We start from the raw sequence: 25,664 nt of genomic DNA, 5'->3' as shown, positions 1-25,664 counted from the left end.
AAAAAAAAAAAAAAAAAAAAAAAAAAAAAAAAAAAAAAAGAGCCAAGGCAGACACCGAGCCTTTCCACCAACCTCATAGCTTACCTTGCCTTTTGCATTTCCCGTATAAATATATTCCCCTCGCCTATCAAAAGATGCCACCACGTTCAAATCCGAGTCATCGTCTACCGGGAGAACAACATGTTTGGAATCTGAAAGGGTCAACATGACAGGAGCAGATTTCATGGGACACACGAGAACCTTGTTCCTGTTTAAAAATATGAACACATATTGGCTGTTGCTTTGGTATCAGCAGATTGAGTCCCTGTCCTTCCTCCCTAATCCCTGGCTACTTTCCTCACTGGCTCTCCCAGCTCCAACAAATGTGAAATGGTAAAAACAAATACAACCCACACATCTAATAACAGACTCAAAGTATGAGAGCCTATCTTGACAAATGAAGGTTGGTCATTAAAAACATTTGGCAAAACAGTAAGATACTTAATAAAGTGAAGACAAAATACTGATTTTTAACTCTGTTAGCAGGTGTATGTGTATATGTATCAAGCCAGGCCTGAGGCACATATGATGAACATCATACTCACGGAGTAGATTATGGGACAGCCCCGAGAAATGAAAGCTGTATATGCATAATGGAATACTGGACAACTTTCCTTAAATGTAGTCTTAATAGGAAACTGTTTCTACATTCTAAAGGAGTTTAAAGAATGAAGGGCCAGGGCCCCATATCACATTATTCCCACCTTTGGTCATTACCAAAGTCTTACTAATGATCAGTTACAATCTCCTTACAAAACATTCAGTAGAACCAACCTATACAGGCTTGAAAAGGTGCTATATTTGCCTCTTAAAACCTTAATCTGAAGATATCATAGCCTAGGCTAATCACTCAGAAATGAGACCCCGCCCTAGGAAAGGAATATTTTAAACATACTGATCTCGAGGATGATATTGGACTTTTAAGATGGGTGAAGGGAATCGAAACCTCTGGTCGCAATCTCCTGAAAGAACATCCCACTGTGACACTATGTTATCTGTAGAAGCACTCACGAGCTTATGACCATCTCGGCTCCAACTAGGAGAAAAAAACCAGAAGTGGATTTAGCACACGGTGTAAGGGAAAGTATTTATACCATTGCATTACTATGGATAAAATGTTGACCTAATTGCACAGGTCAACATTTTTAAAAATACAAGCAAATCTATAACAAACTTTCTCAACTAATCAATAAATATTTCCACGACTTTCTTTTTTATTTTTGTCCCTTTCCTCATGTCTCTCTGTACATGCCCAGACTGACCTTGAACTCATGATTCTCCTGCCTTTATTTCCTAAGTGCTGGGATTACAGGTATGTGCCATGATGCCTGGCTCTAGTACTATCATTACAAACAGTAATGATACTACTTCAAAGTAACACTATAGTTAGCACCATGAAATAACATATGAACATCTTGGTAAAGTCCCCAAATCAGTTGACTTTTAAGACCATGAAACACACAAAAAAGAAAACTATATTATCGTTGTCAGCAAGGTCTGGACAGCTAGACTCCTATCCTACCATCCCAGTACTCAGGAGGCGGGGAAGGAGGAGCCAGAGTCCCAGGACAGCCTGGGCTACAGAGTGAGACTATCTTAAAGGCAAAAACAATAGAAATTAAGACACAAATAATCATTTCTTAAATGTGGCAAAGCACACTAGACATCCTGTTAAAGGTGGACTGACTCTCCGTGTGGCCTCAACAACTAGAGCAGAGGCTCTCCTTAAAGCTGGAGCCTAACTTTGGTATCCTGTTCTCCAACAGGGCAGCCTTGTCTGGCCTCAGTGGGAGAGGATGAGCCTAATCCTGCAGAGACTTGATGTGCCAGGGTTGGGGGATACTGTGAAGGGGGGGTGGGAAGGGGGTGGAGGGAGGTATCTGTGAGGGGTACTGGGAGAGGGGACAGCCTTTTGGATGGTGGGGGGAGAAGGTAGCCGTAAGCTCCTGAAGCTTCTGCTGGCCTCACACACCTGGACTGGGTGAAGAAGCTAACACCTGGATAATGTCAATGGTTACACACAATCCTCCTCTTTCCCTCACCCAAGAAGACCTTGCTCTCCCAAGGTGAGGGATCAGGAAAGGACAGTCAAGGGGAGAAGGTATGTGAATGATTAAAAAAATAATCCTCCACTCCAGTCAAACCCCACAGAAAACCCTGCATCCACTCTGTCCTTACCAGCACCAACAGACAGCTAGACTTCTACCTGACCTAGCTCTAATGAGGTGCCCATGCCTCATCACAGGTGATGCCACAGGCAACTGAGTGGAAATGGCTTCCTTAGTGAGCGCTTACTACCACAGTGCCTGTGGAGGCCAAACGAAAGGAAGGATCAGGGCCTTCTTGTCCTTCTCAATTAGGATTTCAGCAGGACCCACGAAGAGTCTCCACTTCCAACCCTACCAGCAGCTTCTGCAAAGGTGTACAGAAAACACTTAAGGGAACCCTGGAGCTGAAAATATAATAACTAAGAGTAAAAGTTTAATAAAGGAATCCAGCAGTCAATGGAGCTGGAGAAAGAAAAGAAAGAAACAGTAAATGGAAAGAATAAAAATTATTCAATGTGGATAAGAGACTAAAAACATTTGAGTGGGAGGGACACAATCTCTCTCAGGGATCCAAGAGACAAGAAATAATCTGATATCTGTGTCCAAGTCCTACAAAGAATAGATTGTACCTTTAAAGTATTTGAAGAAATAACAGCTAAATTTCTCGAAATATAACAAAGCATATAAAACCTACCTACTAAAACAGGTGACTGAAATCAAACAATACAAGCCAAGGAAACCATTCCAGGAGTTGAGGACATAGCTTAATTGGTAGAGCTGTTGCTTAGCATGCAAGAGGCCCTAGGTTCCATTCCTAGTATTGTATAAAGCCAGAAACAGAGACACACACTTGTAATCTCAGCACTCCGGAGATAGGGGATTAGATAGAAGTTCAAGGTCATACATAACAAGTTTAAGGCTAGTGAGCACACATCAACAGCAGTCCTGAGAAACCCTCTTTTGAGTTGCTAATCAGGGCTGCCCAAAAGACTCCCAAAACATTATAGGCCATTGCTATTACCCTTGGTTACCGCCCACCCCTCACCCCATAGATGAAAGGAAGTCCTTACTAAGGGAAAGGCCATGCACTTCAGACACGAGGCCCATACATAGTTAGAACTGATTTGAAAACATCCTCACTTAGGATTGGCTTTCAAATACCAGAAAGCACCACGCAAGCTTCCAAACGAGTGTGAGCCACAATAACAACCAGCATGGCTGATAACCCTAAGACATAGTAGTGGCATGCATACCTTGGCAGTAACCAACAGCTCTAATTGGACTCAAGCTTGCTCGACAAGAAGGAAATCATGCCTGGTTCTGGAAACCCAGCCAACTACCCAGAAATAGAGACGTCAAAGATCTTGGATGAGAACATACAATTGCCTCTTTACTAAACCAACATAACCCCACCTACATTCTACAAAGATTTATCCTTATACCCACAGATAAGTGTAGTACTCAACTGCAATCAAGGAAACTTCTCTTTGCAACACATGGAGACTATTACAGAACACTGTAACCAATCAAAATGCAGAGTTGTGGTGCCCAAGCCTAACTGATCCATCTACAACATAACTCCTACACCCAAGGCTTTGGATGCATTGTGGAAAATGGGGTAGAAACATTTTAAGAATCAAAGGAACAGGGAGTTTGCTGTGAGACTGCATCTCCTAGGAATGTCAGAAGCTACATAACTGCCTGGCATGGGCTGAATAAGACAATAGGCATGTAATGTGGATGGGGAAAAGTGCACAAGACCTCAACTACAGACAAGGAACTACAGGCAATGAAAATCTTCCTTAGGAAAGAGCACAACAAATGGTTATCACATACCAAGTGGTCAGCCCCCAAAACATATACATTCAAGTAACATTACATGGATTGAGCAGGTTGTATTTACATATTTAGGAATATATACATATACATGTTTATCTACACATATACATGCACACATGTACAAATATTTTTTTTAAAAGAGGTTATAAATTTTAAAGAGAGCAAGGGAGAGGGATACATGGAAAGGTTTGGAAGGAAGGATGAGAAGGGATAAATGATATAACTATAACATCAAAAAATTAATAAAATAAAAATTAAAAATTCCAAAACACTAATTATGTTGAATGCAGAAATGTTCTCAATCTTAAATCTTAAAAGTGGCACTGAGGCTGGGTAGTGGTAGCAGACACCTTTAATCCCAGCACTCAGGAGGCAAAGGCAGGCAGATCTCTTGAGTGTGAGGGCAGCCTGGTCTACAGAGTGAGTTTCAAGACAGCCAGGGCTACAGAGAAACCTGTTTGGAAAAACAAAAAACAAAAAGTGATAATAGGAAAATGACACCCCATCTATAGATAAAATCATGACATAAAGACAATTTCTCATAAAAAACTAGGGATCAAGAGTCAGGCATTGTGGCACATGCCTTAATCCCAGGACTCCTGAGGCAGAGTAACAGGAGGATCTCTCTATGAATTAAAAACCAGTCTATATAGTGAGTTCCAGAACAGGCAGGGCTATGTAGAGAGACTCTCTCAAAAAACAACAAAGAAAGCCGGGCGTGGTGGCGCATGCCTTTAATCCCAGCACTCGGGAGGCAGAGGCAGGCGGATTTCTGAGTTCGAGGCCAGCCTGGTCTACAAAGTGNGGCGGATTTCTGAGTTCGAGGCCAGCCTGGTCTACAAAGTGAGTTCCAGGACAGCCAGGGCTATACAGAGAAACCCTGTTTCGAAAAACCAAAAAAAAAAAAAAAAAACCAACAAAGAGGCTAAATTATGGTCTCTAAACAGAAAGAAAAAGATAAAAACATCACTATATGTTTGGTTTGTCTTGTGCCAATTACAGTATTTGCAGAGGAAATGTGTGAACTAATTACATTTTAGACAAGGGAGGCAACAGAAGGAAAGAAGGTAAGAGCACTGCACTTCATCTGAACTATGCAAAGTCAACCCTGGGGTATTTTGGTAATCAGGTATGTAACATTGTATCTAGTAACCACTAGAAGGTACACAAAGAAACACTTTAAATCAATCAATACAAAACCCTAAATTTGTTCAAGTACCCCATAGGAAAGCAGGAATCAGAGAAAGAAAATATAGAAGAAACATAAAGGAAACCCAAACAAATATTAGCCCAAACTGTGGGATGCAAAATACTTGGTATTGAAGAACTTAGCAGGCAATGCAAGAAGAATAGAAGCTCGCAAATCAGACTTCTGCACAAGCCTAGACATTACTACCTTCTAGCTGCGGGATCTAAGGGAAGTATGTGGCTTATTCTGGGCTTCAATTCCTCATCTGTGACAGGAAGGATAAAGTCTTTACTTATAGAGGACTACTGAGACAATTAGACTTAATATATATAAAGTTCTTAAGCCAATGCCTGGCATAAACGGAGGGTTCAGAAATACTGATGATAATTACTTGTATCAGAGATGAGACATTTAATCCTAGATTCTTGACTCTGGGGACAAAAGATGGTAGAAATAACCTAAGGGTTTAACTATGAGGGTCTAAGTTCAAGTCTATACACAGAAAAACTGGGGTACCTTTCTCACCAGTTCTATCTAGAACACCTGCAATTAATACTGGGCCCCAGGCACACACACACACACACACCTATACATATGCACATAAAAAAGAAAAAAGGAAAAGAAGCATGGGGCTGAAGGTCTCATTAACTCATTAGTAAAATGTTTGCCCAGAATGTATATGATCCCTGGCTCAATCTCCAATACCACAAAAATAAATAAACAAATAAATAAATAAAAAGTAAATCAAATCAAATCAAAATTCCTTACCACAAAGAACAGACTGGATGGATGTGTGCACTAATTATTTTAGCAATGCCTCTGGTCAAGAAATCCCAAATAACAATTCGGCCATCGTTACAGCCAACAGCAAGCAGTGTGCCCCACCTGTTAAAGGTGCAGGTCAGGGCCATGCTGATGCAATCCAGAGTCCCATCAGCCTCCTATGAGAGAAATAAGGAGATATACACAAGGGCTCTCAGTCATAAAGGGCAAAAGTGTTCATACACCTTTTAAATTGGCTAAAATGAATAAATAATTATAAAAGTGAGACAACTGATCAATCTCTTACTGAAATGGGTATAACGGGTCTCTGTGCTTTGGAGCCTATGGGCAGGATGTTATAGAAGTCACTAGAGGAGTTCTTTCAGTACAGGAAATCGTAAAAGCTATGAAATAGCCTGTGTGTTTGACATTAAGAAAATTACATTATTTTACATCAGTGTCAAACCTTAAAAAATAACCACAATGACCACAATGAAGCACAGGAAATGTTACAAGTGTGCAATTACACAGTGATCATTATTACTAAGTAAATACACTTAACGAAACTTGTAAAGCACTCACAAAAGTTCCTGTACATAATAATGGTACTGTTGGTTTAAAAAGTCCTTCAGTTTAAGTTGTGAATATTTTTTCCTTTTATTTAAAGAAAAGTGAACCTTAAGATTTAAAAAAATTACTGTGAGATTTCCAGTCAAACTTGTACATTACCTAAAAGTTAAACACTCCATTTTTACCACAGCAGTATGTGTGTGTGTGAGAGATTTAATTATTTGCCACCAAACAAATAAAAGGCAGTCACCATTTCCCGCATAGTACAACAAAACTAAACTCACCTCTGGGTAGTTCTGTCCAAAGGACTCTGCAACAAGGCAAAGAAAGAAAGGAGATGAAACATAAGTCTCATACAAGGGCCCACACAGCCCGCCAATAGCACACAGCAGCACTGGCCAGGTTGGGGGTGGGGGTGGGGGTTTGGCTCCATGGGCTCGCCCTACTCATCCCCACAGGCAGACAGCATTTGCCTTTTCACTTCTGTCATTTCATAAACATACAGGGAAGTGTTTCTGAGGCCGTCATATAATAACCACAGGAGCTGGTGTGCTGATTAGGTGAGCCTACTGTAAGCATCTGCTTATGGACCCGGACAGCAAGCCTCTGGCCCTGAGCTTTGCAGCCATAAGCCTCTAGATCTCAAGCATTAGAACTATAAAACTGTGAGTGAGTTGAGAACACTCAGCTACTAGAATGCAGAATCACCAACTGTCCTCAAAGTCTCTCCTATTTTCTTGTCCGATTCCTACTTGACAAACAACCCCAGCCAGTCCCTTCTTTTTTTTTTTTTTTAAATATTTATTTATTTATTATATGTAAGTACACTGTAGCTGTCTTCAGACACACAAGAATAGGGCATCAGATTTCGTTACGGATGGTTATGAGCCACCATGTGGTTGCTAGGATTTGAACTCAGGACCTTTGGAAGAGCAGTCGGTGCTCTTAACCGCTGAGCCATCTCTCCAGCCCCAGCCAGTCCCTTCTAACACACACAATTATGAAAGAAGGGAATGGACGCAAAAGCTGAACTGTATGAAGAAAGTGTTCTTGAATGATGTTTTTAAAGTGACTAAAGTAGAACATGTGTCACATAGACATGCATAGTTGGGGCTGGAGAGTGCCTCGGTGGCTAAAGGGACTGCAGGGCACTGAGCACCACCAGAAAAGGAAAACACTACAGACCTTGCAAAGTGACTCATTTCTTTCATTTACTATATAGCTGGTGTTTCTTTCCCAATCAATAGACTACATTCACATGGTTGAGAAGCAAACAAAAATGTGTACTCATTCAAACATAAAAAACAAAAATCAGGGAGGGCCAGTAAGCTGGCTCAGCAGGGAAAGGGGTGAGAGTCAAGTCTGCAGCGCTGAGTTTGATGCCCCAGGACCCATAAAGTAGGAGAAACCCAGCTCCCACAAGTTGTTCCTTGACCTCCACATGCACCCACATATATACACAGACATGTATTCTTTAAAAGAGTTTTTGTTTGTTTGTTTATTTAATGTATGTGAGTACACTGTAGCTGTCTTCAGACACACCAGAAGAGGGCATTGGATCCTATTACAGATGGCTGTGGGCCACCATGTGGTTGATGGGAATTGAACTCAAGACCTCTGAATAAGCAGCCAGCACTCTTAACCACTGAGCCATCTCTCCAACCCTCCCACCCCCACCCCCACCTAATTTTAATGCAAGTTTTTAAACCATTTGGCTAGAGATTGTAGTTGAGAGCATCAAAATCCATGTAAAGGGTAAAAGGCCTGGTGTGTTTACAGGGGAGCAGGATTGGCACATGCCGGCCAGACACTCTAGCCAATCAGAGACCTCCAGGTTCTGGGCAGACCCCATGTCAAAAAAGGAAGAGGAAGACACCCAACATCAACCTCTGGCCTCTACAAACACAGCAAACCTGTACCTGTATACACACAGACAGGAACATGCACTATTTACACATAAACTGTTTAATCACAAACAAAAGTTTTAAAATCATTAAGAAAGGCATTGTTAGGAACATCTTTACATGATCCCTGCACTTAGGAGACAGACAGTACTGAGTCTGAGGGTGGCCTAAGCTGTATGTAGGGTTCAAGCCAGAGAGGGCTACTACAAATTCTACATTTCACCTTAGTCAATCCTCTCAACTCACTACTAAAAAGGCATTACCACACTACGTTTTTATAGATGAAAGCTAGGCATGAAGGTGAGTCCTACAGTTAAAAAAAAAAAAGGAAAGACTCTGACCTGACCCAGAAACAATGCCTGTGCCTAAAATGTAACTCCTAGAAACTTGCCTGGATTTGCCCAGGAGATCACTAACTACTCTGATTTACAAACCACAGCTGCTGGAGAGATGGCTCAGTGGATAAGAGCACTGACTGACTGCTCTTCCAAAGGTCCTGAGTTCAATTCCCAGCAACTACATGGTGGCTCACAACCATCTGTAAAGGGATCTGATGCCCTCTTCTGGAGTGTCTGGAAACGGCTACAGTGTACTCATATACATAAAATAAATCTAAAAAGAAAGAAAGTGTACCCATCTCCTTCTCAGCACAGCTAATGTTTCACTCTCCTCAAATCCTCAAGGACCATCAACAGTGATGTCATTCTTAAGCTCTTCGGGGGCCAAGGCACTGAACAACATTAGCAATGTGAGCTAAGAAACCTACCTAGATTCTTTATCTAATGAGAACTTTTCTGGCAACAACCACTATTCATTTTATTCTGCTATTTGCCATAGAACCAAAGAAAAAGAAAGACTTTCACCATCTAGTTAGCCTTTCCTATAAAATTCTCAGTGGGCACACACAAGTTATTTATGAGTACTGAATGAGTAACTGTTGTTTCTTCTGGCCCTCAAGACTTCTTTGTTCTCCATGTTTCATAAACACCGACATCTTTCCTAGTCCCCTTCAATTGCATTAGCTTTCCTCCCTGTCCTTAAAACCATGTGCGACCTTCATATCTCCATGTTCCACTATAGACCCTCTCTGTACCTGCTTTTTTGGAATCTGAGTTCAGTTAGCTTTTGGTGAAATTTTATCTGCTTCTTCAAACACCTCCTCAGGTCCCCTGTGGGATCCTTGCTTCAAATGGCCTTGGAGCAAGCAGTCCAGGTGTCTCCCATCACATGGAGTAAAGTCTTCATTTCCTTCAAGATTTGGCTGTCAGGAGCTTCTCTCAATAGTCCTGTTTGTTTCCTAATTGCCAACAAATTCCTCCCTTTCAGACCAGCTTGGAATCATAGTAGCTGGTTTATCTAGACTTTCTGCTTCCTTTAACAGGTGATGGCTCTGCCAGTATTTCTTTCAGAGAAATTCAATTTGTAGGTCTAGATACCATAGGCCATCCCAGTCTCACATGACCACACCTGTTACATTGCCTTGGGCTTAGACTTGTCTCCCTAGATCAATCTTTCAAACGATTTCAGGTCTGGCTCCACCCACAACTGTACCACAGCACTCACTCACTCAAAACCCTCTGCTGAACAAAATGAACAAAACTCTTTAAGCATAACTTCGAAAAGCAAGCTCAGCCTGGCCCTGGCCAGTACTTTTCATTTTGGATTTTGTCTTTGTACTATCAGCACCTGTGCCAGAACGTAAATTAATTGGGCCCTGAGTACCAGCTCTAGAATACACAATTTCCTGTACTCATTCATTCATGTATGTACTCAGCCATACACTCATTCATGCTTAGGGATGCTTGCTTCACAGAAAGCTCCTACTCCTTTTGTTGGTTGGTGGCTAGGCACCTCCATCTCAGTAGCTCTGTAAAATTTCCCCAAATTTTACATCAATCCCATCAACAGAGCAGCACTAGCTGCTTTTCATATGGCTCCCCAACACTCTACTGATATATTATAACTCTGTTTATACAAAATTATGTTTCTCTTTTCCTGTTTGTGTCTTTTTTTAAAGATTTATTTATTGATTATATGTAAGTACACTGTAGCTGTCTTCAGACACTCCAGAAGAGGGCGCCAGATCTCATTGCGGATGGTTGTGAGCCACCATGTGGTTGCTGGGATTTGAACTCTGGACCTTCGGAAGAGCAGTCGGGTGCTCTTACCCACTGAGCCATCTCACCANTGGTTGTGAGCCACCATGTGGTTGCTGGGATTTGAACTCTGGACCTTCGGAAGAGCAGTCGGGTGCTCTTACCCACTGAGCCATCTCACCAGCCACCTGTTTGTGTTTTTTATCCAGGACAAAAAGCAGTACCTTATACTTTTCAGATGTTACAATTCAATCTACTGAAAAATGAATAAATCATCATAGTCCATGAAAAACAAGTTTTTAAAAAGAAAATATATTAGAGCAGAAAATATCAGAAGATAATAAACAAAAGGATTAAATATCATTTCAAAAACTTCTAGGGCTGGAGAAATGGCTCAGTGGTTAAAAGCACTTGCTGTTAAGCATGGACCTGGAGTTCCAATTCTGGCACGCACAGAAGCCCAGCACCACCCTGCACAGGCTAGTAATCCCAGCACTAAAGGGGGCAGAGATAGAAAGGGGTTTGCTGGCTATCAGTCCAACTGAAAAAATACGAGCTCCAGGGTGAGAGAAAAGACTCTGCCTCAAAGGAAAAGAGCAAAGACTGACAATACATCACTCCCTTCTCTGGCCTCTTGAGTGCACAAACACCCACACACATGCACACAAACATAGGTATACATCACAGACACACCCATGCCAGAAAGAGTCTAACTACACGTGTACATACATAGGGGTTATGGTAGTTTATTTCTTGGACCAGTGAGATAGCTCAGTGGCTAAGGATACTTGCTGCCAAGTCTAAGAACATGAGTTAGAGCTCCAGAACCCACATGGTGAGAGAGAAGTGACTGCCCAAAGTTGTCCTCTGACCTGCACGTGAGCATACACACACACACCCCCACACACATATACAAATCCATACACACTAAATAAGTGATAATTTAAATTTTAAAAATAATTTTTTTTTACTATGAGTTATAGGAAAAGATGAGTTTGAAAACTATCTCGGGCTGGTGATGTAGCACTTGACTAAATGCACAGAACCAGGGATGCAAGAGGCACTGTCCTAGTAATTTTTCATCTCCAGTGCATCCACCTGTTACCCACCAACATCTCAAAAAGTGGTCAGATGGTCACAGAAGTAAAATTAGTATCCTGTCGAGGCCACCTGAGTAGCACATCCCACAGCCTAGCCTAGCCTTTGTCTCCTTTACCTGGCCAGCTGTCCTTCACTGTGTAACTACTCCCACCATGTCACCTCTGTTCCTTCTTCCTGCTTATATTACTATAAAGTTAGTTACAATCACTAACTTTCTCACATAATACTCAGTCATTTCTATAAGAGATTTCTCTTTGGAGCCTCAGACCTCTTTTTAATTGCTGAATCAGCCAATACTAAAAATTCCTGTTTCCCCTATGAACTTTCTGAATCATTCAAAAGAACTTTCCTTGTGACACACACTGTTAACTCTTCCAAAGGACTATTAAAACAGCTTTCCTCTTTTCCTCTTATAAACACGGACCATCTCTCTTGGTCTCTACTTCTCCTACACCCTCCTAAAATCACCTTCACCTTAGGCCGCTAAGGAGTGCAAACTGCCCAGAAATGAAATGGAGCAGGCTTTTCTCAGTTTCCAGACTCAAGTGCTGTCTTGACACTCAACTGGTGTCTATGGAAGGAACTGCTAACCTGTATCCTCCCCTAGCTGCTATACTTAGGGAAATATATGGAACGTACCTGAAAATGTGACTAGCTCAGAGAAGCACTGCATATGTTAGTTAACTTATAATTACTTGATCATCCTTTTCCCTCCAGGTAAATAACTAAAGATCTTGTCCCTGACAATATTTGGCCCCTCTCATCTTTTCCCTTCCACCTATTCACACCCAGTCCCAGGGTTTCAATAAGCAGAAACAAATGGTGATCATAAGTCAAGACTTGTCTCCCAATCTCAGTCTACATCCAACAGATCCAAGCTACTTTCACATGTCCTTGCATCTTATTAGTCAAGCATCATTATTTTGTAGTTCATTTTCTTATCACCACTACGCTCAAATACTGCCTCCCCAATGTTTTTTCTTTCTATGTCCCAATTCACACATTCCGTGTATTACTCATACATTGTGGCCTTCCAGACTGGTTTTATATTGTCTCAACATTCAACTATGCCTTATAACTCTCCGAAAAACTTTATAAATCAGTGCTCCATCTGAGCTGTTGGTGTATCTGCCCTATCTTCCTTAAAAAGTAGACTGTCCAACCTGGCATCCATGAGTCTCCACAAAATAAACATCATCCACCTAAACTCTTGGTTATCCTCTTTATTACAATATCCACATTTTGGCATAGCAGAAAAATTATCTCACTGAGGGGCTGCAGAGATGGTTCAGTGGTTAAGAGCACTGGCTGCTCTTCCAAAGGTCCCAGGTATGATTCCCAGCACCCGTATTGTAGCTCAAAACCATTTGTAACTCCAGTTTCAGGGAATCTGGCTCCTGTGGGCACCAGGAACATACATCACTGGTGCACAGTCATACAGACAGACAAAGCACCCACACACATAAAATAACAAATTAAAAATTTTCTCATTGGTGTCTTTTATTTCAGATACACCTTTCACATACTTTCATACTTCGTCAGTATTATATCCACAAGCACGCACCCATGCTCCAATAAAGCCACTATAAAGACAAAGAACACTTTAAAAATTATCTTTGTAAGTGGGCTGGAGAGATGGCTCAGCGGCTAAGAGCACTGACTGGCTGGACGGTGGTGGCTCACGCCTTTAACCCCAGCACTTGGGAGGCAGAGGCAGAGGCAGGTCTATTTCTGAGTTCGAGGCCAGCCTGGTCTACAAAGTGAGTTCCAGGAGAGCCAGGGCTATACAGAGAAACCCTGTCTCGGGAAAGAAAATCTTTAAGAGGTTCTGAGTTCAATTCCCAGCAACCACATGATGGCTCACAACCATCTGTAATGCCCTCTTCTGGTGTGTCTAAGGACAGCAACAATTACTCACATGCATAAAATAAATAAAAAGTAAATCTTAAAAAAATATTATCTTTGTAGCCTTCCATCCCTTCTCAAAAAAGGGATGGAAGCCAACATGTAAGAGCTCTTGAAAACAGAATCATCATTACCTCGTGGGAGGCCAGAAGAAAAGACCAATGTGGATAAGGGGTTAGGAGGCAATGATTTGAAAAAGAGAGAGAACACCATTGCATACACTAGCAAGATTGTGCTGACAGGACCCTGATATAGCAGTCTCTAGTGAGACTACGCCCGGGCCTAGCGAACACATAAGTGGATGCTCACAGTCAGCTATTGGATGGATCACAGGGCCCCCAATGGAGGAGCTAGAGAAANAACAACATTATGAACTAACCAGTACCCCGGAGCTCTTGACTCTAGCNGCATATGTATCAAAAGATGGCCTAGTCGGCCATCACTGGAAAGAGAGGCCCATTGGACTTGCAAACTTTATATGCCCCAGTACTGGGGAACGCCAGGGCCAAAATTGGGAGTGGGGATGGTAGGGGAGTGGGAGGGAGGGTATGGGGGACTTTTGGGATAGCATTGGAAATGTAAATGAGGAAAATACCTAATTTTTTTTTAAAAAAAGAGAGAGTATAAAACAACTGCTTGTGTAGTTCACATTTCCGGGGATCTACACCTCCCTACGGTTAAGGACCTTAAACAGGCAGTCAAGATGACTGGATTCCAAATGCCAACTACGCCACTTAGTGCCGAATTACAACAACACCCTTACCTATTCCCTTAACTTTTTTTTTTTAAAATAAAATCTGGTTAAATAACACCTTTCCAGCAAGAGTAATCCCATCTAGGCACCGGATCCCCTGACAGGTCTTCAAAATTGACCCACCCTAGGTCACTGCATCTCCAAAACTCTGGTCCTGTCTGATCTGTTACTTCAGCACCTGCGATCTTCGGAAATCACAGCTCGGACAAAAAGTGCCTCAATGACTCCACAACTGATCTGAAAGCGGTTTCAGAAAAGTAATGCATTCTCGTCGGACAGAAGCTGGTCTTACTCCTGCTGCTGCAACTCCACCTCACGAGCACTCAATGAACCATCTCCGAAGAGTGTCCCTAAGGTTGCAGCCTGCGGTCCCTCCCGCCCAGGTTCCCTCCTTCCCAGTACCGAAGGGTTTGCTAAGTCGCAGGCAAGCCCTCCTCACCCAGCAACTCGAGGTTCATCCCTGCAGACGCTGGCCGCCTGGTCTCCGCACCGGCAACAGTTCCTTCTCCCCCACCCGCTCAGAAGCCCCGCGTCTAAGTGGGGGGCGCCGCGAAGAGCCTGGCGCAAGCTCCGGAGACGTTCGGACTTAGAAGGCCCCGCGGCTTCCGCTTTCCTCCCCCCGCCCTCCTTGTTCGTTTTACGTAGCTGTCCACAATTCTCCCTAATTTAAAAAAATATTAAACGCTCTTGTAATCAAACAACTATAATATTATCGAGGGAGAAAAAAATGTCATAGTCAGTCGGAACTCCAAAAAGTACAAGATTGTAAAGCTTTTCTCTCCGGGACCACGTAAGTGAGCAAGAAATTTCAGGCATATCACTAACCCACTAATACTCACAGTGTCGTGTGTTCCGTGGGTTGTCCCGGCGGCTGCCTGAGACTCCGCAAGAAAGGTTCCGGGCGATTCTTTCTACGGCAGGAAAGCGGGAAAGGTCGGCCCCTAGTCCAGAGTGTTGGAGCTCTTTGGCGTGGTCAGAGCGCGTGCTGGCTTGGCTCACCTTACTATGAGTACTATAATTACTATGTGTCTGACTTAGTTTCGTGAAGATTATTTCACGTCTCTAAAAATATGCCATGCATCACATAAAACGGTACGATAGCATTTGTTAGGCCCTTTCCTGCGGTATTACTGTGTACACAACATCGATTAGGGCACAGGAACATTGTCAAGAGAGATGGACTGAGTGTCCAGCAGTTCTGTCAGACTTGATGTACACAGAGCAATCAGAGAAGACCAGCTAATGGTAAATAATGGGCGTGGGGTGGGAAGTGTTTATCCGACTGTAGATGTGGGCAAGTCACCCCTGTGTAGCTATAATGACAGTAATCTAGAGGTCCTCCTAACTGACTCCACCGTTATGGGTATTTAACCCTTTCCTTGTGTGTAAAATGACAGTGATAATAATACTACTTAGAGAATTACGAGGATTAAATGAGTTAAACATTCAAAGCGCATAAAAAATCAGGTGACAGCATTATTTACCAGTTACTATCTCCTAAATATGTCTTTCTTGTAGCCATTTAACCCAATAACAGTAATTGAGGCTCAGAGATATTGGACAATTTTCACTCCTTTTCGTGTCCAAAATTTCCAAAATGCTATCCAAATACTATAGTGCCAGAAATAATTTGTAGAAATATTTCTGCACTTCTCACAGTGATTTATTATCAAGTCTCTTTGGGTGTACCCACTGGCTTAGTGAAACAGAAAAAAAAAAAAAAACCATTGTTTCACTTATGAAGTAATAGTGATGAACTTTTCACGTGTATATGAATTTATTTTCTGTAGGCAGACTGTTGGTGTCCCTGGTCGTGTTTTTTTCTAATGGAACATGCATTTTGTAAAATTTTCAAGGAAGGGATAATATAATCAAGTTAATGTTTAAAAAATAAAAATTCCTACCCAGTCTTGTAGCTCATATATGTAATCTCAGCACTCAGGAAGGAGCCTGGGCTCCCTAGTGAGTCCTGGAGTGAGAGAGAAGAAGGAAATAACATTAGACAGGTTGGGATTTTTGTTGTTGCAGCAGCTGCTGCTGTGCTGGTTTGCTTTGGTTTGGGTTTGGTTTGTTTGCTTTCAGCTCTTCTGGTACTGGTGATTGAACCTAAGCCTTACCCACAGAGCCTACCTATAAGCCTAGCCCTAAAGATCAAACTCTTAAAGACACTGTTGAGTAGGAGTTCAAAAAACAATCAAGGAGCTTGAAAGAGATTAGGAGACAGAATTGGAAGTGGCATAAATGCAAAAGGGGTGTGTGTGTGTGTGTGTGTGTGTGTGTGTGTGTGTGAGTGTGTAACAAATTTCTGCTTTGGAGGCTCCATTTGCTGGTGCAGAGGACACAGAGAAGGAAACAGCGTGTATAAGGTAGATGTCCTGCTCAGACACGTTGACTAGAGATGATAAAACGCAGACTTCAAAGAAGTCCAGGTTAAAGATGTACTGTATTTTGTCAAGTTTATATAAGCATATTTTTGCACTTTAAAAATCTCGGGGTGGGGAGGGTCTGGGGGACTTTGGGATAACATTTGAAATGTAATGAAGAAAATACCTAATTAAAAAAAAATCTCTGAAAAAAAAATCTCCAAATTAGTGATAGAGCACATGCGAGATTATTCCTCATAATGGATTCGTAGGGGTTGTTGTTGTTGGTTTGATTTGGTTTGGTTTGGTTTTTTATTTTTGGGTTTCTTTTTTCTTTTCTTTTTTGGTATGGTAGACATTGTATTGCTTGTAATTCGTTTAGTTCTACTTTGATGAAAAACTATAATTGGTGGGATTTGCTTTGTGAGGGCTAATTAGAGTTTATTAATACTACTAATTGTCAAACAGGGTATCTGAAGCTTTGTTTAAAGGGGAGAAATTTTTAATAATTTTTTTCTTCTTGGCCTGGAGCAATTTGTACCCGTCAGTCATGAAAAAAGCACTTGGTTTTTAGCCAGGCTGAACGCCCCTCTCAGTAAGGTATTTTCTGTCCTTCATGCAGGAGGCCAACTAGTATTTACCCCACCTTAATGATAAAAATCATACATTCTAGGCTGGAACGTATGGTAGAGCCTTGCCTGTGTGAGGCTGTGGGGTTGAGCCTGAAGCACCATGGGGTATGGGGTGGAAATGCTCTACCTGCCTTGGGGGATGGGGTGGGACCGCTCTACCTGGAACCCTTCTGTTCACACTCAACCAAGAGCTCCTGGCAGCCAGCATAGAGAACATAAGTGTGTTTGAAAGCTGTGTGCTTCCAGCATAGAGACAAGGTTGACAACCACAGCAGAGTGCTGGGGGTGGCACCAAAAATACAAAACAAGGATCGAAGCCTCTCCCGGGAAAAGGGGACAACTGCAGTCAGTGTTCATTGTCAGCAGAATTACAGATTTAATGTAGTTAAAAATTAGAGAAAAAAAGGACAGTTACAACACAGCTCTGAATTCCCTGGAGACAAGAAAATTGAGAAGGGAATTAAAGTCCGTAGGTAGGTCTGGATGCCATTTCCTAGAAAACAATGGAAGCATACATACACAAACATACACATACAAACATTCACACACATATACATACATACATACACACACAAATACATACATACATGCATGAACATATACAAACACACAGACATACAGACACACAAACACAAACATACACACACATACATACATACACACACAAATACATACATACATGCATGAACATATACAAACACACAGACATACAGACACACAAACACAAACATACACACACATACATACATACACACACAAACATACACACATATATATACACATACATACATGCATGTACAAACACATACATAAATACATGAACACATACAAACACACAGACACAGAAGCGCAAACATACACAAACAAACACAAACATACACACAAACACAGACATACAAACATACACACACATAATACATACACAGACACACACACATACAACACACATACACACAAAAACACACAAACACACATACATACACACATACACACACAAACATATACACACATAAACATATACACAAAAACACAAACACACACACATGTACAAAAACACACACACAAACACACACACATGATTATTCCTCAAAGTGTTTTCTGTAGTTGCCAGGTAACTGCAACAATTGAATGTTTTGAAAAGCAGGGAGCTTGACCTTTTCTTTTCTTTCTTTTTTTTCTTGTTTTTTTGTTTTTCGAGACAGGGTTTCTCTGTGTAGCCTTGGCTGTCCCAGAGCTCACTCTGTAGACCAGGCTGGCTTCGAATTCAGAAATCCGCCTGCCTCTGCCTCGAGACTGCTGAGATTAAAGGCGTGTGCTACCACCGCCCGGCCTGACCTTTTCATTATTAATCATTCTGCAGAATCTTAGAAATCTATAATTTGTTCTAACTTTTGTTATTTGTTGTTTCAAGACAGTGTCTCTCTATAATCTTGCATGTCCTGGAACTCACTCTGTAGACCAGGCTGGTCTTGAACTCAGAGATTCGCCTGACTCTGCCTCCTGAGTGCTGGGATTAAAGGCATGCGCCACCACTGCCCTGCTCTGTCCTGTCTTATTTTTATCTGTAGATAAAAGCCAATTTCTTTGTCAGAACCCCCCAGGAGTTTGTTGTGATCACAGTTATGTATGAAGTAACTGTGCACAATGCTGTCTCTCAACCGTTGCTGTCTCCAGTCCTAGCCATGCTTTGCAAATCCAGTTAATTGTTGAAAACATGTTTCATGATTCCTAATAAGTAATGCTATACTATAGTTTAGAGATGTATAAACTGTAGTAAGAAACCCTTATCTCTCCCAGTATGACGTTAAAAAAAAAAGTAAAGAAATCTGCCATTCGAAAGCAGTAGCAAGCCAGGAGTGGTGTCGCACGCCTTTAGTCCCAGCAGATTTCTGAGTTCAAGGCCAGCCTGGTCTACAAAGTGAGTTCCAGGTCAACCAGGGCTATACAGAGAAACCCTGTCTCGAAAAAAAACAAAAAACAAAGAAGAGGAAGGGAAGAGGAGAAAGGAGAGGAGGAGGAGAGGGAGGAGGGGGGAAAAGCAGTAGCAAAAAAATGAAAATAAAATCATTGTAAACACGACCTTCCACTAGGGGTAGCCATTCCCACCTCAATCCAGCACGCTAGATGCCAGTGAAGGATGGTTTCTGGTTAAAAGCCAGCCTGTGCATTTGAGGCTAGCCTGGGCTACGATATGAGCCCCCCCCCCCTTGGGGATGGGAATGAATCTCAGCCATAGAACCCTTGCCTACCAACTATGTGTGAGACCCTGGGTTCAGTCCTCAACACTACCAAACCAGAAAGAACCATTTGTCTAACTGCCACAGGAAGCTTTAGGAATTTGGAGAAAAATGGTAGGTTTTGTTCCTGTTGATATTATATACTTGCAAAGCTAATTTATCAAGAAAGGAATAAAAGAAAAAAAAAAAAAACCTAGTAGCAGTGGTAAATACTGAAGCTTTTAGAGACAGCCCAAGGGCAGGCATGATGCAAACTGCATCCCAGCACCTAGGTGCCTGAAGGAGGCCTAAAATTCAGGGCCAACTTGAGTCATGCTACATAGCATGATGCTTTCTGAAACAATAAAAAGGAATTGAGGAAGGGATGGAGGGAGAGGAATCAGGGAGGGGAGAGGGAAAGAGAGAAATAGGAATATCAAAAAGGGAAAAGAACTCTACCAGATTTTCATGAGCCTGGATTTTCCATGTTTAGCTTTCCCAAGCATCAGCCATTCTCAGCAGCTGCTAACCCTTCGGTACTTTCATCATTTTGAACCATTCAAACTGCTTTGCTTTCTTGGTGGGAACCAGCTGGACAATTACAATGAGAATCCCAGGTAGCAAGGAGTTGGCATTAAATCTATCCTCAGCTCTATTACTGGATCAGTTTTACTCTCTTGAATATCTTTCCCTTATAATTTCAACTACAGAAAAATTTCATGAGTCTTCTGGGGTCCTTTTTCCAGACCTACAGAATGAGGCTCTCCTGTCCTGATCCTGGTCTCTCCCTCCTGACTGTCAGGAAGAAACACATCTTTGTACCTCAGCTGTCCTGGGTATTTTGACTTACTCTGTTAGCAGTTGGCCTTGGATGTCCTCTGGTCATTACCCATTAGATGCCAACGTTGCCAGTGCTATGGGTCTCAGACCTGGGTGGGACCTGTGAGCCATATATTAGCCTGCTCTTTGTTTTCATACTTCTGTATGGCATTGTGTTGTTTTTTACCATAGTGGGGAACTAAGTCCCACCACAGCTACCAAGATGGACCTGCAGTCATCCTTGGTTACCTCGAATCCAGTTCAGTGCCCCAGGGTGCTCTGGTGTGGTTTCTTCCTGGAATAGGTAGACGGTTTTTAGACACCATTCTTGTTTTTGTTTTTTTGAGACAGGGTTTCTCTGTGTAGCCCTGGCTGTCCTGAAACTCACTTTGAAGACCAGGCTGGCCTCGAACTCAGAAATCTGCCTGCCTCTGCCTCCCAAGTGCTGGGATTAATGGTGTGTGCCACCACTGCCCAGCTTTAGACACCATTCTTACTTAGTATAGTCCATTAGAATGAGCTGCCCCAGAGATAAGAAGCTGTAGAAGTGCAGCAGTAGCTTGCATATGTTGGGGAAAGGAATCCACGGCAGTGGGAGCCAGCCAGCCTGCTGACTTTGACCTTGCTCCTTTCAGAGACCCTGCCTTCCTCAAATCTGGTCAGCTTGGCTGACTCATACCCAGCTGTATCACACACACACACACACACACACACACACACGCACACACACACACACACTTTCTACCTTCTTCAGTGTTCCGGTCAGCTTTTTTACTTTAACATTCCATTTATCATTGACATTTGTTATCCCTGCAACAAACCCCAAAGCCTTGTGCATGCTAGACGCAGTGCTCTAGCCTCATTTGTAGCTTAACATTTGTATTTATTTCTTTATTTGCTTGCTTATTTATTTAATGTGTGTAGGTAGGAATGTATCCATGGCCTGACCTTGGAGGCCAAAGGAGAAAGTGGTTAGAAGCCTGAAAAACATACAATGTATCAAATGACTGTGGTTTCAGTTGTTAATTTCTGTGCAGCCAGAGCCAAAGTGCTGGCAGGATATTTGGTATTGTCATCTCTATGGCCCATTACCTGCTTTCTCTACATAACTGGTTGTTCTTTCTCATCTGCCCAAAGAAGACTCTCTGAGATTATCATGTTAAAAAGCAAGCTCTGTTGGTGAAGGTCACCATAGCCCTCCAGGTCAAAAAGCAACCCAGAGATGGACTGGGTGTGTCCTGCTGCTGATTGGCTCAAACTGAAAGGAAAAGTACAAGCCAGAGGTCAGCTCTGTGCTTAAGAGCACTGGATGCTCTCCCAGAGGACCCCAGTTCAATCCCCAGATGTCAGCTCACAATTACCCATAACTCTACTTTCAGGGGACCCAACACCCTTTCCTGGCCTCCATGGCCACTGCATGTAGGTGGTGCACAGACCATACATGCAGTCAAAATACCCATATACATAATTAGATGAAAGACATTTAAATCACTTGAAAAAGAAAAGAAAAGGGGAAGCATATAATGAAGGGGAAGAAAAAAGAGGAAGAAATTTTAAAAAGGACAAAAAGGTTTCCCAAGAGTGAAGAAATTTGTAGCCAAAATTAGATAAACATAATTGGAATAAAAAATTAAAATATAAAGGTTTTAGAAAACAATATAGATTATATACTACTAAAAGTATAGTAGACAGGAAGAAAAAGATGAATATTGGCAAGAGGGATAAAAATCATGTAAATAAAATTAGGGAAATTCATAAAAGGAAATAAAAAACATATTTTACTAATAAGTAAACATACAATAAGAGAAAGAAGGGTTAAACAAAGCCTGTGTTAGTTATGGTTTTACTGCTGTGAACAGACACCATGACCAAGGCAAGTCTTATAAAAAACAGCATTTAATTGGGGCTGGCTTACAGGTTCAGAGGTTCAGTCCATTATCATCAAGGTGGGAGCATGGCAGTATCCAGGCAGGCGTGGCACAGGCAGAGCTGAGAGTTCTTCGTCTTCATCTAAAGGCTGCTAGTGGAAGACTGACTTCNAGGCAACTAGGGTGAGGATCTTAAGCTAACACCCACAGTGATACACCTACTCCTACCAGGTCACACCTATTCCAACAAGGCCACACCTCCAAATGGTGCCACTCCCTGGTCCAAGAATATACAAACCATCACAAAGCCCATACTCAAAAAGAAAGGAAAGAAAATATTTAAAATGATGGAGTGTTGGATTGGCTTCTTTCTTTCTTTTTACATTTTTAAAAAAGATTTATTTATTTATTATATGTAAGTACACTGTAGCTGTCTTCAGACGCACCAGAAGAGGGCATCAGATCTCATTATGGATGGTTGTGAGCCACCATGTGGTTGCTGGGATTTGGACTCAGGACCTTTGGAAGAACAGGCAGTGCTTTTGCCCGCTGAGCCATCTCGCCAACCTGATTGGCTTCTTTTTAGCTGGGTCTTGAAAATGCAAGTCCACCAATATCTGTGTATGGAGGGACAAGTGCATCTCGTGGACTCAGATCTTCCCTGTATTTGTGCTGAGTTTATATGGAATACATGTGCAGTGTCCACCATCAGTCTGCAGGGGTCTCCCTTTGTGTGCTAGGGGCCCCTGCTGGGTCACACTTAGCTTTGCAGTCTATGGGCAACAGCTTTCCTCACCCTCAAGACTCTTCAGATCATGCTATCTGGTAGTGTCTCCCCGTTATGCTGAAATTAGCAGAATTAGCCACAACCCCGAGTTCTGTACTGGTGAACCTACCTCCATACTTTTTAGAGCCCTTAAACATTAATCACCCTGCTGAAGGGATGCAGCTGTAGATACCAAGTGGTCTGCAAGAGTTTCAGTGTTCTCAAACTACAGAGAATGCCAAAGGATGATCCACTGACCCTAGGCTTACACTCTCAACCTCCAGTTATTCTGAGAGGGTGGGGCCTTCCTCCATATATCCAATGACAAGGGCTACCTTTTCTTTATACACTCCACTGTTTGGGTCCCATGCCAATAGGACTTTACAGATGGCCAGTGCCCTCCTGCATCCCACAGCTGTTCCCTGGGCCCACAGCCAGCAGGATAGCTTAGGTTAAACAATCTCAGGATCGTGCTCTGCCATAGCCCCCTAAGCAGGGGAACTCTTCTGACTGCTGAGCCACATGGCATTGGAGAGGCCACTGCTTCAGCAAACCCTGCAGCTGGATTCAGGTCTTGTCCTGTGGATATGGCTGGCTGCCAGCCATTTTTCATCAAGGATTCTCTTGATTTCTGTTTCCCCGCTTCTCCAGGGCAGGGAGTGTAACATGGTCTGTGTTCTTTTTGTGAATTTCTGCTGCTCTCCCCTGGCCCCCTCTCTCTGAATGTTTTATTGACCCCTCTCCCCCTACCACAACATTTTTGATATTTTTTGAGACCTGGTTTCTCTGTGTAGCCCTGGTTATCCTGGAACTCTCTATTGACCATACTGACCTCAAACTCAAGAGATTCACCTGCTTCTGCCTCCCAAGTGGCTGGAATAAGGATATGCAGTGGCACTGCCACCACCATCACCTGGCCTCCTTGATCCTTCTTCACTAGGTCACACAGCTTCTAGAGGTCAGCCATTTCATTTTAAAACCAGGCACTTGTTGCAGTTCCATCTCTTCTACCATGTGAGGGTGTTGACCTTGTCCCTTTTTGTCCTTCTGCTCTTCCATTATGAAGAATGCATTAATCTCTATAGGATACAACAAGAAGGCTCCATCTATGAAGCAGAACCGCCCTGCCTCTGAGACTGTGAGAAACAAGTTTATTCTACTTATAAATCATTTTATCGATGGCTTTCATTATTGAAACAGATAAATAACCAGGTTTTTAAAAAGTTTTATTATATGTAAGTACACTGTAGCTTTCTTCAGATACATCAGAAGAGGGCATCAGGTCTCATTACAGATGGTTGTGAGCCACCATGTGGTTGCTGGGATTTGAACTCAGGACCTCTGGAAGAGCAGTCATTGCTCTTAACCACTGATCCATCTCCCCAGCCCCCAATAACCAGTTTTATTGAATAGTCTTTTTCCCATTTGTACTGGCTAGTTTTGTGTCAACTTGACACAAGCTGGAGTTATCACAGAGAAAGGACCTTCAGTTGAGGAAATGCCTCCATGAGTTCAAACTGTAAGGCATTTTCTCAATTAGTGATCAAGGGGGAAAGGCCCCTTGTGGGTGGGACCATCCCTGGGCTGGTAGTCTTGGGTTCTATAAGAGAGCAGGCTGAGCAAGCCAGGGGAGGCAAGCCAGTCAAGAACATCCCTCCATGGCCTCTGCATCAGCTCCTGCTTTCTGACCTGCTTGAGTTCCAGTCCTGACTTCCTTGGGTGACGAACAGCAGTATGGAAGTGTAAGCCGAATAAACCCTTTCCTCCCCAACTTGCTTCTTGGTCATGATGTTTGTGCAGGAATAGAAACCCTGACTAAGACACCATTGATTTGAAATGTCCCCTCCAGCATATACTAAGAAATAATCTTAGGATTTAGAATTCCCTAAATCCTAAGAAATTTATATCTGTACATGGCCACCCATAGTAACTTTGCTGTTTCTTTCATAAGAGTTGCTTGGCTATGGTGTCTCTTTACAGTAACAGAATAGTGACTAAGACAGACTGCTCTCACAGGGACTGGGACATTGCTGTGCCAGGCCTAACTATGCTATTTGTTGGAGGAATATGGAAGACTTTGGGACTTTGGACTAGAAGAGAGGCTGGATGCTTTAAGCAGGGATTAATGAGTCATCTTAGTAGGAATAGGAAGACAGTGCTGAGGGGGAACTGTGGAGGGCAGCTCAAGACGTTTCTGAGGGAAAGAATATTACTGAGTAGCCTAGAGAATATTCTTGTCATATTTTGGCAAAGAATGTGACTGCTTTTTGCCTTTGTCCTAAAACTGTCCTGATGTTGGCAGAGGTGATTTCAGACAGCCTAGTGCTGACTGTGTAGTGTGGGTATTACTTACTCTTATGCAGATCAATAATGGAAAGGGGCAAGCTGGACAGAGAAATAGAAAGCATACAGTTTGCGGAGAAAAGGAACACTAGGAGTGTAATCAGAGCTAAGTCCAGTGCTCATGGGATACAAAAGTTAAAGAAAAGCCTGAGACTAAAAGGAATAAAGGGATGGTGACCTCTGGGCAAGACCCCACCCAGCCAAGCACCCAAGCTGTGAAAAGAAATGAAAGAAAAGCTCAAGCAGTGAAGGAGACCACCAACAGCAGAAGCTGAACCCGATGTCAGGCAACAGGAGGCCAAGTTCCAGCCCCAGCAAGCAGCAGAACTTGGCAGCTTCCAAGAGTCAAAGACACGAGAGAGGGCTGTGGAATCTCCCTCCACAATTAAGGAAAGCCACTGCAGCCAGGCATGGAGGCCCAGAGAGACCATTTGTGAAGCTGTGAAAGTG

At 42.5% G+C, this 25,664-nt stretch overlaps 1 protein-coding gene across 3 annotated transcripts in view; it reads right to left on the bottom strand.

Moving 5' to 3' along the window:
* Positions 1 to 14,811, bottom strand: part of Rbbp5 (RB binding protein 5, histone lysine methyltransferase complex subunit) — a 29,788-nt gene extending 14,977 nt beyond the window's left edge. Inside the window, exons 1-5 of one of the 3 annotated variants that reach the window (XM_021167338.1) lie at positions 14,647 to 14,811; positions 6,732 to 6,757; positions 5,884 to 6,056; positions 935 to 1,075; positions 85 to 247 (exon numbers count right to left, since the gene is read on the bottom strand). In XM_021167338.1, coding sequence (XP_021022997.1) covers positions 85 to 247; positions 935 to 1,075; positions 5,884 to 6,056; positions 6,732 to 6,757; positions 14,647 to 14,665 — 522 coding nt within the window. In that variant the 5' untranslated portion in view covers positions 14,666 to 14,811. The remainder of the gene's footprint in view (positions 1 to 84; positions 248 to 934; positions 1,076 to 5,883; positions 6,057 to 6,731; positions 6,758 to 14,646) is intronic. The other 2 variants (XM_021167346.2, XM_029477835.1) reach the window with 2 other exon arrangements.
* Between the last annotated feature and the right edge of the window lie 10,853 nt (positions 14,812 to 25,664).

Source organism: Mus caroli, chromosome 1, assembly GCF_900094665.2.
Source record: "Mus caroli chromosome 1, CAROLI_EIJ_v1.1, whole genome shotgun sequence".
In the NCBI taxonomy this organism is placed as follows: domain Eukaryota; kingdom Metazoa; phylum Chordata; class Mammalia; order Rodentia; family Muridae; genus Mus; species Mus caroli.
This window is presented reverse-complemented; position numbering and strand designations above follow the sequence as displayed.